The sequence below is a fragment of the Cervus elaphus genome, chromosome 10 (assembly GCF_910594005.1).
Source record: "Cervus elaphus chromosome 10, mCerEla1.1, whole genome shotgun sequence".
Lineage (NCBI taxonomy): Eukaryota > Metazoa > Chordata > Mammalia > Artiodactyla > Cervidae > Cervus > Cervus elaphus.
The window spans coordinates 53,950,027-53,968,287 of NC_057824.1; the positions used below are offsets into that span (position 1 = coordinate 53,950,027).

General features: G+C 51.1%; 1 protein-coding gene across 4 annotated transcripts in view; it reads left to right on the forward strand.

The window, feature by feature from the left end:
• Positions 1–18,261, forward strand: part of CARD11 (caspase recruitment domain family member 11) — a 103,231-nt gene that overhangs the window by 49,961 nt on the left and 35,009 nt on the right. For all 4 annotated transcript variants that reach the window (XM_043915397.1, XM_043915394.1, XM_043915395.1 and 1 more), the window contains exon 2: positions 14,006–14,143. In XM_043915397.1, the coding sequence (XP_043771332.1) occupies positions 14,137–14,143 (7 nt within the window). In that variant the 5' untranslated portion in view covers positions 14,006–14,136. The remainder of the gene's footprint in view (positions 1–14,005; positions 14,144–18,261) is intronic.

Consider the following 18,261-nt stretch of genomic DNA (forward strand, 5'->3'; position numbering starts at 1 on the left):
TTCTGCAGCGTTTGGCACCTTCACGATGTGCCACCGCCACCTCTGTCTAGTTCCAAACCGTGCTCGTCACCCGCAGGTAAAGCCCCGTGCCCACCAGCGGCCGCCCCGTCCTGCCCCCCGCCACAGCCCCTGGCCGCCACCAGCCTGCTTTCTGTCTGAGTGGGTCGCCCCTGTTCTGCACTTTTTGTATCGACTGCATCACACGGTGTGTGGCCTTTAGAGTGTGGCTTCTTTGCTCAGTTCGATGCGTTCGATGTTTTTGTCCATGCTGTGGCATGGATCGGGGCTTCGTTCCTTTTTACAGCTGCATAGTATTCCGTTGTGTGTATATGATGTCTTCCCTTGAAGCGTCACTGGTGGTGGGGGTTCGAGGCTGCCAGGACTGGGAAGGGAGCTGGGCAGAGGGAGGTGGGAGATGCGAGGACGTGGCCTGTGGCCCTGCCCACCCCCAGGGCAGTTCTGTCCCATGGCTGGGACAGCTCCATGCCACCCTCTGAGGGCCAGGTGGGAGAAGTCTGCCGTGTGACTCTGCTCCTGACGTTCCAGCAGTCAATGACAGCCAGCCTTGATGATCCAAAGGAAAAGGAAACTGGAACAGCAGAGAGCTAGTTGAAACGAGGCGGCACGGAGGTGGGAGGCAGGGAGGGGGGCCCCTCCATCCATGAGAGAGCTGTTTATTTTGGGGTTAAGCTGGAGTCGAGAGACCCTTTCTAAGCATCTCTCCCTCTCTGAAGCCTGACGCTTAATGGAACGCACAAGCCTGTTTCACTCCCAACATAGCACGGATGCTCCCGCATAGTGCATGCGTTTAACTAACTTACTCCCGCGCCATGTCTTTGGCAGAGCATTTCGGAATAGAAAATCTGGTTCGAATTTCACTTCCCTCGCATGGAAGCGCCACTGTTGTAATAATGGTGGCTATGAGAGTGCTGTATTCTTTTAAAAATGTTTCCAGTAAACAGGGATGCTGCCGCGAGGCCCAGGGAGGATGGGGAAATTGGCCAGATCCGGTGTCTGGAGCCACCCCAGGCTGGGCCGTTGGTCCCAGAAGGGTTGGGAGACGGTGGTGGTTGCAGTTCGTGGCTTAACTCAGTCCCGTTCAGACGCGCTGAAGAGAGAGGCGCGGCTCTTGTCTTTCCTGCGCAGTTGAAAACTAAAACTCGCTGCCGTACCCTGCACAGTTTTCCATTGCTGGTACTTTGATAATTCCTTTCCCGCCGGGAGGCAGGACCTCAGTCTAGAGTGGGTCTGGAGTCGTCTAAATTATGTATTGACCCACCACGCGGGACTCACAGAGGGCAGGGTCCCCGGCTGTGCGGCCAACAGCGGTCTCTTCCTAGACCTGCCTGCTCCACCCTCGCTGTTGGCTGTGGGTTTTGTTACTGAGTCATTCTGTGCCCTCCTGGGATCTGGACACCACCTCCAACCCGCTGGGTGTCGGGCACCCGCTGCTGCTCAGCCCGTGTCACGCAGCTGGTCCAGCCACGCGCCTTCTGAGGGTCAGCTGGGGGGAGGTTTCCCGTAAACCTCCTGTTTCCCCCACGCTGAGAACATGACATGTTAGGCTGACCACCCCCCAAATGCCGGCCCATGGTGGGTTGTCCATTTTCAGAGAATTAGGATCCCACCAATGGAACCCCAGCGCCCCAATGGCTAACTCGTGTTTTGCTTTTGTTTGTTTTTAGTATTTATTTATTGAGTGTGGTGGGGCATGCGAACTCTTAGTTGTGGCATGTGGGGTCTAGTTCCCTGACCAGGGATCGAACCCGGGCGCCCTGCATTGGGAGCGTGGAGTCTTAGCCGCTGGACCACCAGGGAAGTTCCCGCCCCGGTGGCTAGGATGGGGTGTCCTTGAAAATGCAGCGTGTCCTTCAGACTCTGGGAGGGCCCCAGGGAAGCAGCCCATTGCAAAAAAGCGGGGGTCGCCATCACGCTGATGCGACGAGTTGGGGAGAGTGGAGGCAGCTGATGGGTTCTTGGGGCAGGATGGGGGACCTGTGGCTTTTCTGCATTTTCATGGTTTTTGGCAAGACGGCTCTGACCCAAAGCCAGAAGCTGGAGGGAGGTATATTCTATACTTCCAGTCCACGACTGATTGGGACTAGAAGATGGATTGGCGCTTAGATCTGAACTGCAGGCCCAGCGAAACCCGTGTGAGCCCGCCAGCCAGCTGTCATGTGCAAAGCTCCCCACCCCCGCGAGGGAAAGGTCTTTTCTGCTGAAAGGAGGAAACGATAACCAGAGAGCCAGAGCTTATCTGTCGGAAATCGATCACTCGATTAATATTAAACGCCTATTTGTGAAAGATCCTTGCTAGCCCTTGGGGGGCACATGAGGAAGTAGATGACCGTGCCCAGAGGGTTGTAAGCAGCGTGGTACATGGGAGCTGAGGACAGGTCTTTCAAGTTTCCTCTAAAATCTGTCTAGTGTGGAGGTCATTATTCAGGACGCCAGGGGAGAGGTGGCTCTCCACCCAGGGTCTGCCGAGGACTTGCAAAGGTGTGGACTGATGAGATTAAGTGCCTCCTATGTGGGACTTAGGACTACCCTTCAAATGCGGCGGGTGCAAGTTCGATCCCTGGTCCGGAAGCCAAGATCCCGCATGCTGCCCAGTGAAGCTAAAAATAGTAATAATGATGATGCCTTCCGTGTGCGCTGCAGCAGCCCTGAGACACAGCTGCTGTGTCCAGTTCTGTTGTTGTTTAGTCGCTCAGTCTTATCTGACCCTTCTGTGACCCCATGGACTGTAGCCTTCCAGGCTCCTCTGTCCATAGGATTTCCCAGGCAAGGATACTGGAGTGGGTTGCCATTTCCTTCTCCAGGGGATTGTCCTGACCCAGGGATGGAACCTGCGTCTCCTGCATTGGCAGGCGGGTTCTTTACCACTGAGCCACCTGAGAAGCCCTGTGTCCAGTTTTACGGAACAGGAAATGGGGGCTCAGAGACATTAAGCAATGTGCCCGAGGCCACACAGCGGAAAACGGCAGAATCCAGGACCACATCCTTTCCTCTAGAATAGTAGTCCCCAAACTTTTTGGCACCAGGGCCCAGTTTAGTGGAAGACAGTTTTTCCCTAGACCCGGGAGGGGAGGGTGATTCAAGTACATTACATTTATTGTGTGTTTTTTCTCTTTGTTATTATTACATCAGCTCCACCTCAGCTCATCAGGCATTATTAGATCCTGGAGCTGGGGACCCGGCCTTAGAGCATAGGGAAGCAGAAGTTGCTGGTTTTGTCCCTTGGTGCTAGGATTACTTGTATTGACTCTCCTTTTGTTTGACCTGAGTAGAATTCCTGCAAGCCTTCGCCCCGCAGCCCCCATCTTTGGGAGGAGGAGGTCCATGACACCTCCTACCTCAAGCACGGTGTGTTTTAAGCTCTGGAGGGCAGGAGCCACCTCTTTGTGGGGGGCCTGCCCATGGAACCCCAGCCCCCCAGCTCCCTGAGCCGAGAGTGGCAGAGTCACTCTCTCCCAGCCCTCAAACCTCCTCCCACTTTGCTTTCCTCTGCTGCCCGGAAATCGGCCCAGGGGACTGAGGTCTGAGGAAGTACAGTTCTGACCTCAAACCTCGCGCACCTCGGGGTGCTCACGGAAGTCTGAGGTCTACACGAAAGCCTGGTCTGCTGCTTCCTGCACCGGCATTTTCGACCAGCCCCCAGGCCTTTCTAGAAAGAGCCGCTGGGAGCCCCGTGCAGCTGGGGAAGACCAGAGTCTCGAGCCTCCTGTCGGCTGGCCTGCTGCGGCCTGGCCGTCCTCCCTGATTTCAGCGGTGGGTGCTCTCCCTGGGTGACGATGGGGGATTTAAGAGAGCTGGAGGCATAAACACCCCACCACCACTCCCGACACCACCGCCCTCCGCCCAAATAGGAAAAACCTGATGTGCGTTTTTCTAGGTGCTAACCTGTTGATTGAAGTCGTCGGCAGCCTTATTTTCAAACACATGGAAATGTGTTTAGGGGTGTTACCGCCTTTACCTGTCCCCCATGACATTTCACGAAACAGCCGGCCCCACAACTAGAAATGCATTTTAAGTTGATCGCCGCATCAATCCTAAGTAGGTGTTCAGGGTGTCTGACAAACGCCGCAGGGAGAGACCCGTGCTGACTCTGCATGCAGCCCGCCCGCCCAGAGCACCGGCTCTGGGCCCTGGAGATAAGTCGGTCTGAGCAGCCCCGGCGACCTGCAGGCCCCCGCCCCGTGACTGGCTGGCGTGCGTCCTCAGCGCTGAAGCTCGGCTCTGTGATGAGGGCCCGGCGGCTGCGGTCCAGGCCCCTCCTCCTCCTCCTCCAGCAGCCTCTGCTCCCATCTTTCTCTCATCCCTCCTCCCGACGAATCTGCGAGGTTTTCTTAGCTTCATCCCTTCAGGTTTCTTTCTGCGCCTCCTCTGCTCTGCTCTGAACGACCCTAAGCGTGTCGCTTGTGTCTTATCCTCACTTGTCCTTGTCTTCTTTTCTCCTGAACCTTCTCAGAGTCTCTTTTCTTGGTCTTCTGTTGTCCAAGGCTCTTAACACTGTTGAATCCAATAGATGGATGGGTGGATGGCTGGCTGGCTGAGCGACTGGGGCTCCACAGGTCGACGCTGACGTATTCTCGTTACCAAACCGCAGACCTTACCCCGCTCCCCGCTCCCCGCTCCCCGCCGCAGGCGTCCGGAGGCCTCGGGCCCCCACCTGGCCTCCTCTCATCACCTTGTCCCCGGCTCCCGTGGGATTCCCGTGCAGCCAAGCCAGGCGAGCAAAAGAGAGCGGGGAAGACAATGTCTGCACGTGGCTCCCACAGAACCTTCCAGCTCTCATTCTCGGCTACTCTCCGAGTGGGGCTCTTGCTTGACGATGCTGGTGACCTTTCCTGCGAAAGGCAAGGACCCGGTGTTTTCGCTTAGAAGGTTCTCGGGGCCTCTGGGCTCATTCCGCACTCATCCGCCTGCCCAGGAGACTCGCAGCAGCAGGCCTCCACGGGCCAGAGCTCGCGCTGAGGACTGGGCCTGCCCCGGGTCCAGCTCTGTCCCTTCCAGACGGCCTCCCCGAGACCCCAGGCCGGACAGAAGTTTGTGGTTTCCCCCCACCTCTCCTGTGCTAGAATTTAGCTTAGATGATGCTTGGGGTCTCACCGAGGGCTCCAGAATTGGAACCAGCCGGTGGTTTCGGTGACTTGACAGCCCCCCGTGGCCGAGGCGGGCTTGCTGACCGGGCCCGGAAGGCGCCCGCAGGAGGGAGCGCTGTTCCGTCACCGTCGGGCCGCCCCTGAGCAAGGCTGCGCCTCCGGGGAGTGAGAGACGGACCGACCGCACGCTGCCGTTAGGGCTCATCAGGGGGTCCGCGGCGCCCGGAGACCCTCGGGGCTGTCACCGTGCCGTGTGTGCGAGGCTCCGGAATCCAGATGGGGCGAATCTCATAAGGAGCCGATGTGATGAATTGATACACATTTCAGAACCGTTTAAATCTGTCATTCCTAATTGCGCTTTTCACAAAAGCTTCTCTGCAGCAGCGGGAGAAACATGAGAGCCGGCGGGCGGGGAGGGCAGAGCGCACCCTCCGGTCATGCAGGAGGTGTGTGCCCTTCCCAAGTGCTCTGCCCTGCTGGGGGCCGGTCAGACGCCACCGCAGAAGTCTGGATGTGAGGCAGGGCCTGGCGGGGGGCTGGGGGGCGTGCCTGCCATGTCCCCCCCACCCCCAAGTCCTGGCTACCCGCAGATGCGCCCCGCGTTCCCCAAAGCTATCAGGCTGAGACCTTCTCACTCTGTAGAGGCCATGAGCCCTTTGCCCGGGTCACCTGGGTAGAGAACCCCGATGAGTGTCCGGTGGAAACAGTGCCGGGGGGCCGGGTGGTAGTGGGCAGGGCCCTGGGCTGCGGGGCAGGACGAGCCTGGGATGACGGCTGAGAAGTTTGGCTGTACCTCGAGAGGGGAGTGTTTTGTACATGGGCAGTGAGTGAAAGTGAAGTCGCTCAGTCCTATCTGACTCTTTGCGACCCCGTGGACTGTGGCCCACCAGGCTCCTCCATCCATGGGATTCTCCAGGCAAGAAAACTGGAGCCAGTTACCATTTCCTTCTCAGTACTTAGTCCTCATTGATTTCGTGCTTACTCTGGTTTTGTATTTATGGGAAAAAAAAAAAGGAACAGGAGCAAATAGATAAGGAAGTTGCTCTGACTGTAAGACTTAAAAGTCTGTGGCTGGCTGGAAGCTATGTGATTTTCTCAAAAGGCTTGCATCCTGTTTGTTATATGTATGTGCTAGGACGATTGTTGCCTGCAACAATTGCTGACTGCAAGTTTTAATAGAAACAAAATCGGAGTTTTATACGTTCTAGGGATTTTATTCTTCTCATGAACAAAGAACTCAAAGGTTAGCTTGGACCCAAAGTCCTTTTAGCATCCTCTGCTGCCATGTTCAAGTATGACCTTCACGCTCACAAGATCACTGCTCTGCTTCCTTGCATTGCACCGGCATTCCAGGGAGGAAGATAGGGACAAATGAAAAGTGCTTCCCACCTGATTCTGCCCCCCTCTCCAGACCCTTCCTAGATGTGTCATCCAGAAACTTCCATGTACAGCTCATTGGCCAGAACTGTGTCACACACCCACAATTCTAGCTGCAAGGGAGGCTAGAAATGCAGTTTTTTAAAGGTGAGCACAGTAATGCTCCAAACAAAACTGGGGCTCTGCTAGTAAGAGAGAGAATGGAGAGACTTCCGTGGTGGCCCAGTGGCTAAGACTCCACACTCTCAATGGCAGGGGGCCCGGGTTCAATCCCCAGTCAGGGAACTAGATCCCACATGCCACAAACAAAACCTAGTGTGTGTGTGTGTGTGTGTGTGTGTGTGTGTGTGTGTGTGAAGGTATGTGTCTGTACATCAGTCGCTCACCCCAGGCTTTGTAACCTGCCCAGCTCCTCTGTCCGTGGAATTTTTCAGGCAAGAATACTGGAGTGGGTTGCCATTTCCTCCTCCAGGGGATCTTCCCGACCCAGGGATTGAACTTGTGTCTCCTGTGTCTCCAGCATTGTGGGTGGACTCTTTACCTGCTGAGCCGTCAGGGAAGCCTATATATCACTCACACACACACATATATTTGAAGGGCTATTTATTATTAAAAAGAGAGAGAGAATGGACACTGGGTTGGCTGCTGGCAGCGCCTGCCACTCCACTGTGAATTTAAAATGATAATTGCTGCTTTCACAATATGTATCAGCGAAGCTCTCCTGACTGTTGTCCATGTGTTAATTCATGGGAAGTATCATCATCCCAATGTTTCAGCTGAATGAGCTGAGACAGACAGAGGTTAAGAGTTAACTGGAATGCCAGAGAAGGATCCTGAGGAGGAATTTTCGAGCTGCTTCTCTCAGTGCGCTTTTTTGGAGGAATGAAAGGAACCGCAGGGCGGGAGACCCAGGAAGGGCTGCTTCTGGTTCTTTTCCATTAAGCTTTCATTTCAAAGCTATAGACATGGTAGACAGTGTGGTGTGTCCCCGTGTCTCCAGCCCATTCTCACAGGCAGTAGATTATCCTTCCCAATAACCTTCCCCCCTGCACTGCCTTTTTTTCCTTTTTTTTGCCAGAAGTCCTTTCAATGAAGTGGAGGTTTCATTGGAATAATTAAACCTTCCATCTCAAGCCTCTCGTTCCAATCATCCAGGCAGATCAATTAACCAGAGGTGCATTTATCTAGCTGACTGTTGACCCCTTCTCATTGCAGAGCTTTTGCACTGGGGCGGCTTGCAGAGAGGGAGAGGCGTCTGTCCCTCTTTCCAAAGGGCTTGACGTTCGATGTGCTAGCAGCCTCGTTGTTTATTTTATCCAGGATCTGATTTGTATTTTTTCACCCAACAGATATATATTTAGCACCTTGGAAGAATCAGGCCCCATGATGTAATAAGGGAGGTGGGGTTGTGGTGGGGGGTACAAAGATAAAGCAGACGCAGTCCAGATAGCTGAATCCCCGTGAACCTGTTTCCTCTTCTGTAAACTGGGGCCAGTAGTCGTAGCTCCCTCACAGGTGGTTGTATTAAATGGCATCATCCACACGCACCATTTTTCTCTAACTTCAGTTCAGTTCAGTTCAGTCGCTCAGTCGTGTCCAACTCTTTGCGACCCAATAAACTGCAGCACGCCAGGCCTCCCTGTCCATCACCAACTCCTGGAGTCCACCCAAACCCATGTCTGTCGAGGCGGGGATGCCATCCAACCATCTCATCCTCTGTCATCCCCTTCTCCTCCTGCCCTCAATCTTTCCCAGCATCAGGGTCTTTTCTGATGAGTCAGCTCTTCATATCAGGTGGCCAAAGTATTGGAGTTTCAACTTCAACATAAGTCCTTCCAATGAATATTCAGGACTGCTTTCCTTTAGGATGGACTGGTTGGATCTCCTTGCAGTCCAAGGGACTCTCAAGAGTCTTCTCCAACACCACAGTTCAAAAGCATCCATTCTTCGGTGCTCAGCTTTCTTTATAGTCCAACTCTCACATCCATACGTGACTACTGGAAAAACCATAGCCTTGACTAGACTGACCTTTGTTGGCAAAGTTATGTCTCTGCTTTTTAATATGCTGTCTAGGTTGGTCATAACTTTCCTTCCAAGGAGTAAGCGTCTTTTAATTTCATGGCTGCAATCACCATCTGCGGTGATTTTGGAGCCCCGAAACATAAAGTCAGCCACTGTTTCCCCATCTATTTGCCATGGAGTGATGGGACCAGATGCCATGATCTTCGTTTTCTGAATGTTGAGCTTTCAGCCAACTTTTTCACTCTCCTCTTTCACTTTCATCAAGAGGCTCTTTAGTTCCTCTTCACTTTCTGCCATAAGGGTGGTGCCATCTGCATATCTGAGGTTATTGATATTTCTCCCGGCAATCTTGATTCCAGCTTGTGCCTCCTCCAGCCCAGCATTTCTCATGATGTACTCTGCGTATAAGTTAAATACGCAGGGTGACAATATACAGCCTTGAGGTGCTCCTTTTCCTATTTGGAACCAGTCTGTTGTTCCACGTCCAGCTCTCTAACTCACTTATTTTTAATTGGAGGATAATTGCTTTACAACACTGCCTCGGCTCCGGCCACAGATCCACAAGAATCAGCCGCAGGTGTTCGTATGTCCCCTCGCTCTTGAACCTCCTTCCACCCGCCAGCCCTCTAGGCGGTCACGGAGCACCCAGGTCTCAGCGCCCTGTGTCAGACTGCAGATCCCCACTGGCTGGCCGTTGCACGCGTGGTAATGTTTGTGCTTCCACGCTACTCTCTCCACTCGTCCCACCCTCTCCTCCCCTCACTGTGTCCCCACGTGCGCTCACTTGTCCGCATCTCCGTGGCTGCCCTGCAGATGGATTCGTCAGTACCGTCTTTCTAGATTCCATATATATGCGTGAATACACAGTGTTCATTTTTCTCTTTCTGACTCACTTCACTCTGTATGATAGGCTCTAGGTTCATCCACCCCATTAGAACTGACTCAGATGCTTTCTTTTCATGCCTGACCCATAGTATTCCACTGTGTATATATACCACAGCTTCTTTATCCATTCATCTTTTGCTGGACATCTAGGTTGCTTCCATGTCTTAGCTATCTGGAGCATTTTGTTTAAGTTTTGATTTTTTTTTTTTTTTGATGTGGACCATTTTAAAGTCTTTATTGAATGTACTACAATACTACTTCTGTTTTATGTGGGGGTGTTTTTGGCCAGGAGGCATTTGGGATCTTAGCTTCCTGACCAGAATTTGAACTTGCACCCCCTTGCACTGGAAGGCAAAGTCATAACCACTGCACCACTGGGGAAGTCCACACATGACTTTAACCCAGTGTCTGCCTATAGCAACTGCTGTGTGCCTTTTCCTAGAAGGCACTGGAGGATATGCTCCAGCAAAATGAGGGAATAAGGCAAAAAATAGGAGCCCAGGAAGCCCCAAACTAATCTGATTGTTTAGACTGGATGCTGTGCTTCGTAAGTGTTAGCTGTGATCATGGCTGGTTTAATTAAGATCAGATGATGCTCAGTTGGTGAGGGTTGCGTTGGAATCTTAGTGGTATGAGGTCTCACCCGGTTATTTAACTCTGATCCGACTTCGTCGTCGTAAAATTCATGTCCATTGAGTCGGTGATGCTGTCTAACCATCTCATCCTCTGTTGTCCCCTTCTCCTTTTGCCTTCAGTCTTTCCCAGCATCAGGGTCTTTTCCAATGACTCAACTCTTTGCATCGGGGCCAAAGTATTGGAGCTTTCAGCATCAGTCCTTCCAATGAATATTCAGGTTGATTTCCTTTAAGACGATTGGTTCGATCTCCTTGCAGTCCAGGGGACTCTCAAGAGTCTTCTATAGCACCACAGTTCGAAAGCATCAGTTCTCTGACGCTCAGCCTTCTTCATGGTCCAACTCTCTTTCACCACCAGACACATCCACAGCTGAGCATCATTTCTGCTTTGGCCCAGCCACTTAATTCTTTCTGGAGCTATTAGTAACTGCCCGCTGCTCTTCCCCAGGACACCTTCCAACCCAAGGGGCTCATCTTCCAGCGTCGTATCTTTTTGCCCTTTCATTACTGTTCATGGGATTCTCCTGGCAAGAGTACTGGAGTGAGTTGCCATTTCCTCCTCCAGTGGACCACGTTTAGTCAGATGTTTTCACTGTGACCCGTCCATCTTGGGTAGCCCTGCACGGCACGGCTCATAGCTTCATTGAGTTAAGCAAGCCCCTTCAGCGTGACTGTGATCCATGAAGGGGAAACAGTGAAGTAGGCTTGTCATAAAAAAACATCCATCCATCCCCAGCCCCGACCCCCGAGGGCAGCCACTTCTAACCCTTCTCCATTTTGCTTTCTTCTGTTCCCCGCCTCCTTATTCTAAGTGATATGCTTCCACTGCTATTTAGTGGTGTGTCAGTTTTAAGACATTATGTATCAACATGCCTTTGGGTAGATGATAATTTATATCCCTTTTCCTAGTTCCCCACTGCATGCACTTACCCCACCATCGTCTTGGTACGTTCTCATCAGCTTTACCTGTTACTTCATCATGACCAGGTAAATATTGTTCATGTTGAGGCAAGATGTATGTTGGGATTATGTCTCCTTCTTATCTTTTTATTTTGTCCAAAGATAATATTGCTTCTCTTTTCATTTGCTGGGGCTTTTAAAATCATACCTGTCCTCAATTTTTTTCTGTCTGACTCTCAGGCCTGTCATTTGCCTAATGATGTTATTTCCTAAGTTATCAAGGATATCAGGTAACCATTCATTATTTCCCCTGACCCTCCATGGTCCTGCTGCAGTCTTGGCCAGCTGCTCTTTGCTGCCTGCCTCTCATCCTGGAACACTCCTTGCTGCTCTGTTTCCTGGCCTTCATATTTTTGTTTTATTCCCTCATTTTGCTGGAGTATATCCTGCAGTAGCTTCCTAAGAGAGGATGCATGGAAGCTAGATGTTTAGAGTCCTTGCCTTTCTGAAAATAGATCATTCTGCTTATGCACACAACAGTTTGGGTAGGTATAGAATCCTAGGTTTAGAAGTATTTTCCATCGAAAACGTGAAGGCATCACCTCATTGTCCCCCAGTTTCCAGCATCACTGTTGAAAGATCTGACGCCAAACTTACTTCTAGTCCTTTGCACATGGCCTGATGTTTCCTCCCAGGAAGATTTTAGGGTCTTCTCTTATTCCCCAGTGCCCTAAAATTTCAGAATGATACTCCGAGAAGGTTCTTTTCCACTGATTTGTACTGAGCACTCAAAGGACCCTTCAAAACTGAAGACTCCTGTTTTTGCATGTGGAGAATCCTCTAATACTAGTGTCTCTGATAATTTCATCCCATAATTGATACTGTATCCCCGCAAGACATATAGGAAAGGAAGCATAACTTCTATAACCTCTAAGATTTCCTAAAGTGACCTCATTCCCCCTCCTCCTTTCTTATTTTCATTCTCTTTAACTTTTTATTAACTTTGGGGGATATTTCCACAACTTTATCTTCTAAATTTTCTATTGATTTTAAGCTTCCACTTACTTTATTTTAATCTCTTAAGAACTTTTTCTTGTTCTTTGATTGTTCCCTTGTCAAAGCACCCTGCATTGTTCTATGGCTACAGTATCTTACCTAATGTCTTCACGGATTTTAATTATCGGATTGTTTTTTATGATTTTGTTTTGTTTTTTTCAGTTTTCTCTTACTGTGTGCATTGTCAGCTTCCTGCAGCTTCCTTGGGGCAGTTTGTCTCTTTCGATGTCTTCCTTCCATGTGGAGACTTTTCTCGAACGTGGAGCGATCCTCGGCTGTCTGTTTATTCTTATGTGAGAGGCAGCAGAAACTGGGCGTGCCAGCTCTGCTTGCGTAGCGGGCTTCCCTGGAGGGGGAATAATCACTGGCTGATTGTGCTTGAATAACACCGATGACAGGAACCTCGTAGCTCACCAAGCAATTGATACCTCCTTTGAGAAGCAACAGCTATTTCGAATCCTGAGCCAGTATCTGCTCTGCTATCTTAGAGCTTGGTTTTAGTTCTGTCTTACACTTGTTAAAGTGATATTTCAGGGACATTTTGTACATACACCTACTGGGTGAAAGTGAAAGTCGCTCAGTCATGTCTGACTCTCTGCAGCCCTGTGGACTATACAGTCCATGGGATTCTCCAGGCCAGAATACTAGAGTGGGTAGCCTTTCCCTTCCCCAGGGGATCTTCCCGACCCAGGGATCGAACCCAGGTCTCTCGCATTGCGGGTGGATTCTTTACCAGCTGAGCCACATGGGAAGCCCAAGAATACTGGAGTGGGTAGCCTTTCCCTTCTCCAGGGGATCTTTCCGACCCAGGAATTGAACCAGGGTCTCCTGCATTGCAGGCGGATTCTTTACCAACTGAGCTATCAGGGAAGCCCCCCACTGGTTAGAGTCGTTTAAAAGGTGAACTTTTTTTTTCTTCAGGCAATTCTAAGGGCTGTATAGTAGTTGATTTAAAGGAAGTCCACACCCTGCCGTCCACACTAATTATGACTTTGAACCTGTCCCAGGCTTGATTTTTCTTGGCTGTACTGTAGTGATGATAGTGGTGATGATGGTGATGGTGGTGATGTTGATGGCGACAATAATAAAACCACCTGTCTCAGAGAGTTCTCCAGCAGTCAGGCTTAGCCCAGTGCCTGGCAGAGTAAATAGTCTGTAAGCACAGGGATGATGTTTCCACCAGTTGAATGTTAACCCGATGAGTCAGACTCTCAGGAAGCGTATCCTCTCTCCGACCTCAGGACCAAGTTGGCAGTTGTATGTGTGCGTGCTCAGTCGCGTCTGACTCTGCGACCCTGTGGACTGTAGCGCGCCAGGTTCTTCTGTCCGTGGGATTTCCCAGGCAAGAATACCGGAGTGGGTTGCCATTTCCTGCACAAACCTGCTTTCCCTTGCCTGCAATTAAAACCTCTCTTACAATTAATTTTTTTTAAGCTTTTTCTTCTGATTATAAGAGAGGAAAAAATGCAAGTGCATCCTTTTTAATGCAAATACAAAGAAGTGTCATTTCCCTGGGTGCGGGGTTGTGGGCCAAGGCTGGCCCTGCCCTGAGGAGGCTGCTGAGCAGACCAAGGAGACGGTGTCCTCCAGAGAAGCTTGTCTCCCGCCCCCCACCCCTAACCCCTGGGGCTGAGGGTCTGTGACAGCTCACTCCTATCCAAGCTGACACCCTACAAGAAGAGCTTCTGTCAGCCCTGGGAGATCTGGTGTCACCTGTGATTAATCCTCAAAGCCAAAACCCAGCAAGTTTCTGATTAAACAATGGTGTCCCGGGTCCCCGTCACCTCTGAGTGGAGCTGTGGGTTTGAAGCAGCCGCCTGGAGCCCCCCACCAAGGGACCCCAGCAGCTGTCAGGACAAGCGCCCGCCCCTTCCTGCAGCAGCTCCAGGCCCCGGTCCACGGCGTGTCCAGCCCCTGGAGAGATGCAGGCTCCGGGATCATTTCATTCTTTCCTTCCAGAGCAGGGCCCCCCTTCGCTGTTTGAGTGGTTTTCTGTGCTAAGTCAGACCATCTTCCCTCTCACAGATCCTGGCCCGCACAACTCCACACCCAGAAGGAGACTGGCTGAGGGCAGGACCAGCCCCGGCCGGGAGGAGTAGGAAGAAGTCAGACCTCAGTGACGGGCAGGCACCTCCCGTCTGCCAAGCGCCGACCCTATGCCAGGTACGTCGCATCATCTCCTTTATGTAAAATAAATGTAAGGGGAGGGTTTCCTGAGACTCACCAGGGGAGCAGAGAGGGGCGGCTTCCAGGGAGAGGGAGGCACTGGAAGCAGGCGTTGAGCAAGCGGGGATCTGGCGGAGAATCCAAGTTGGTCAGCCGGGACACAACCACAGGGGCTGGCGGGAGGCCTCAGCTTGGAGGTCGAGACAAAGATGCTAGACTGTATCGTAGCAGAGAGGGGTCCACACGATCCATGTTCCCAGTGAATGAGGAACGGCCATGAGACCAGCAGCTGCCACGGCATTTGTCTTGGCAGGTGGTCTCCTTGGCCCGTAAAAGGGTGAGCAAGGGACTTCCCTAGTGGCCCAGAGGTTAAGGCTCCACCCTCCTTCTGCACGGGGTGTGGATTCAATTCCTGATAAGACAACTAAGATCCCACATTCTATGTGATCAAAAAGTAATAATAATAAAGAACTTCTTTAAAAAAAAAAATAGGTGCGCAAAATAGCCCTTCCTGTAGAACATGGACTGGGAGCCTTGAACATGTTTTTCAGCAGGTTTCTTTCAACCACGGACAGGTGCCTGTACGTGAGTACCCAGCAGGCGACACCACCAGAGTCCCGGGTTCTGCAGGCGACACCACCAGAGTCCCGGGTTCTTTCCACGTCTCTGCTCTGCCATCGTGAGGGTGTTAGTTTTGTCCTTACAGGAGTCCTCAGGTCACATGATGGCTGCAGCAATCCTAGCATCACACACACATTCACATGCTAGCATCCCAGTGCTCAAGGACTATATCCCTCCCTGTGTTCCTATCAAAGGTCGAGGAACAGCACCAGAATTGCCCCCCAGCAGTCTTCCCTGCAGGTTCTACGGGTCATAAAGACTTCACGTACTTAGTGTGACATCAAACTAGACCACCTTGTTAGGTAGAGACCAAAACAAGATCCACCTCTTGCCGCTCAGAAGTTGCCCAGCCTCCCTGAAAATATGAGGCCACCTGGTTCCTGAAGATGATAGGGATTCCGTAAGCAGGAAAAGGGGATGAACGATGCGGTGTTCGCCCACTTAATGACTTGTTGAGTCAACTTCTTAGGATGTTGACTCTTTCAAAATAGTAAAGCTGAGTGCATTTTCCTTTGTGAATGGAAAACTATCATGCTGACGTGTTTCAGAGTGAGCACTTGTAGGAGATGTATTTGTGTTGCACTGAACCACAAACTATCCCCACGTGACCCAAGTGGCCAGTGCTTAGGATATGAGCAGAAGGGCAAAGGTCATTGGATGGAATGTCCCCATTTTTAAACCCCCTCTATAAACCAGCTGTTGCTCATAACAGCACATAGATATTTTTACTCAAGGTGCTTGAGTTGTTCAGAGCAAAAGCCCACTTAGAACAGCTCAGATTAATGGGGAGATTCTTGATGGAGCAAGAACCAGACATCACACGCGGCCAAGGCTCACAGGGCCGGGAAGTAGAGTTGCACACTTGGAGAGATGGCTCCAGCCGCTTGAGGGTCCTCAGGGTCTCTCACTGCAGCTCCACCAGCAGATGGACTTCCTCTGTCTCCCTTATACTGTCTCTGCCTCCGCAGCCTCAACCTGCCTGGGCGTGTTACTGCAGCCAAGTGCAGCCTCGGGCCACTCCGATGCACCTTCTAGCTCATTGCCCCCAGCACACTCACCCGCCCCACTGTCTCTTTCAGCCAATTCAGTCGCTCAGTCGTGTGTGACTCTTTGTGACCCCATGGACTGCAGAATGCCAGGCTTCCCTGGCCTTCACCAACTCCCAGAGCTTGCTCAAACTCATGTCCATTGAGTCAGTGATGCCATCCAACCATCTCATCCTCTGCTGTCCCCTTCTCCTCCTGCCTCCAATCTCTCCCAGCATCAGGGTCTTTTCCAGTGAGTCAGTTCTTCACATCTAGTGGCCAAAGTATCGAAGTTTCAGCTTCAGCATCAGTCCTTCCAATGAATATTCAGAACTGATTTCCTTTAGGATGGACTGGTGGATCTCCTTGCAGTCCAAGGGACTCTCAAGAGTCTTCTCCAACACCACAGTTCAAAAGCATCAATTCTTCAGCACTCAGCTTTCTTTATAGTCCAACTCTCACATCCATACATGACCACTGGAAAAACCGTAGCTTTGACTAGATGGACCTTTGTCAGCAAAGGGATGTCTCTGCTTTTTAATACGCTGTCTAGGTGGGTCATAGCTTTTCTTCCAAGGAGTAAGCGTCTTTTAATTTCATGGCTGCAGTCACCATCTGCAGTAATTTTGGAGCCCAAGAAAATAAAGTCTGTCACTGTTTCCATTGTTTCCCCATCTATTTGCCATGAAGTAATGGAAGCAGATGACATGATCTTAGTTTTTTGAATGTTGAGCTTTAAGCCAACTTTTTCACTCTCCTCTTTCACTTTCATCAAGAGGCTCTTTAGTTCCTCTTCACTTTCTGCCATAAGGGTGGTGTCATCTGCATATCTGAGGTTATTGATATTTCTCCTGGCAATCTTGATTCCAGCTTGTGCTTCATCCAGTCTGGCATTTTGCATGATGTACTCTGCATATAAGTTAAATAAGCAGAGTGACAATATACAGCCTTCTCGTACTCCTTTCCCAATTTGGAACCAGTCTATTGTTCCGTGTCCAGTTCTAACAAATAGCTGACAAACAGGTGACTCAGTGGTAAAGAACCCACCTGCTAATGCAGGAGACATAAGAGGTGAGGGTTCGATCCCTGGGTCGGGAAGATCCCCTGGAGAAGGAAACGGCAACCCACTCCAGTATTCTTGCCTGGAGAATCCCATGGACAAAGGAGCCTGGTGGGCTACAGTCCATGGGGTCACAAAGAGTCAGACACGACTGAGCGTGCACGCATAGACATCAGATCTGTGACCATCTAAGGACGGGAGTGGGAAGGCAGATATTAGATATTGGCGTCTCCGTTGCCCTAAACTGGGCTGTCATCTTTGTTATTGATTCTTTTTTTTATTTTTTTCAAACTATGCAAGTAATATGATGAAGCATGTGCATTGTAAATAGTACTGATAACCTCCAAGTTGTCCTGCCCAGTGACCTCAGAATTCATCCCACTTCTTAGATAGGATCAGTGTAATCAGAGCCTCTCAAACTTCCCTCCTCCCGCCTTCCCCTTCTCCTCCCCTCCGCTCTCCTTGTTTCTCTCCCGCCTTCTCCCTCTTTCACACACACACACACACACACACACACACACACACACACACACGTGTACAGCCTACCTCTGTAATTACAGGTGTTGCCTTACATGAGTGACTTCACTGCATTGTGTTATTTTTCCGACACCAAACGTGTGGTGTTTTCCCGACACCAAGCACGTGTCATTTTTTCCACGAGTTCAGTTCGGTTCTGACACTGACTGCCCAGAGGCAGCCAAGCCGCCCCAGGCCCAGGGCTCAGCCCCCACGCCTGCCCCGCCTCGGACACCAGCCCTGCACCCCGGGCCACCTGCACTCTGGGTCGGCAGCCGCGAATCAGGGTCTCCCGAGCCTCCTGGCCAGGTGCTGTGTTTGCTGGAATGACTCACAGATAACTCGGGAAAACACTGTACTTATCACGACAGCTTATTGTAACGGACACCAATGAAAGCACACGTGAGGAGCTCCCAGACACAGAAGCGTCAGCTCCCCGGCGCTGAGATGGCATCCGTGCCGGCAGGGGCTGGAGTTCAGAAACTTGGAAGCTCTTTGCGTCCCATTGTGCAGGGATTTTTATCAAGTGTTATTACGTAACCGTGATTGATTAACTCATTCTTGGAATGGTGATTGGACTCAATCTCTAGCCTCTCCCCCTTGAAAGTTATAACCTTATAATCACTTGCTTGGTTTTTCAGTTCCCATCCTGAAGCTCCTGTGGCCCCTTAACTCAAGAGTCATCCTGTTACCATAGAAAAAACACTCTTATCCCTCTGGGGGATATCCCTCTTGGAATCCTGGAGCTCCTTGCCCGGAACCAGGGGCATATGTATTTAATTATATATGCTTTACATTTTATTCACTTACTAATTCTGGCTGCAGTGGGTTTTCACTGCTGGGCACAGGCTGTGTCCGGCTGCGGCGAGCAGGGGCTGCTCTCTGGCTGCCGT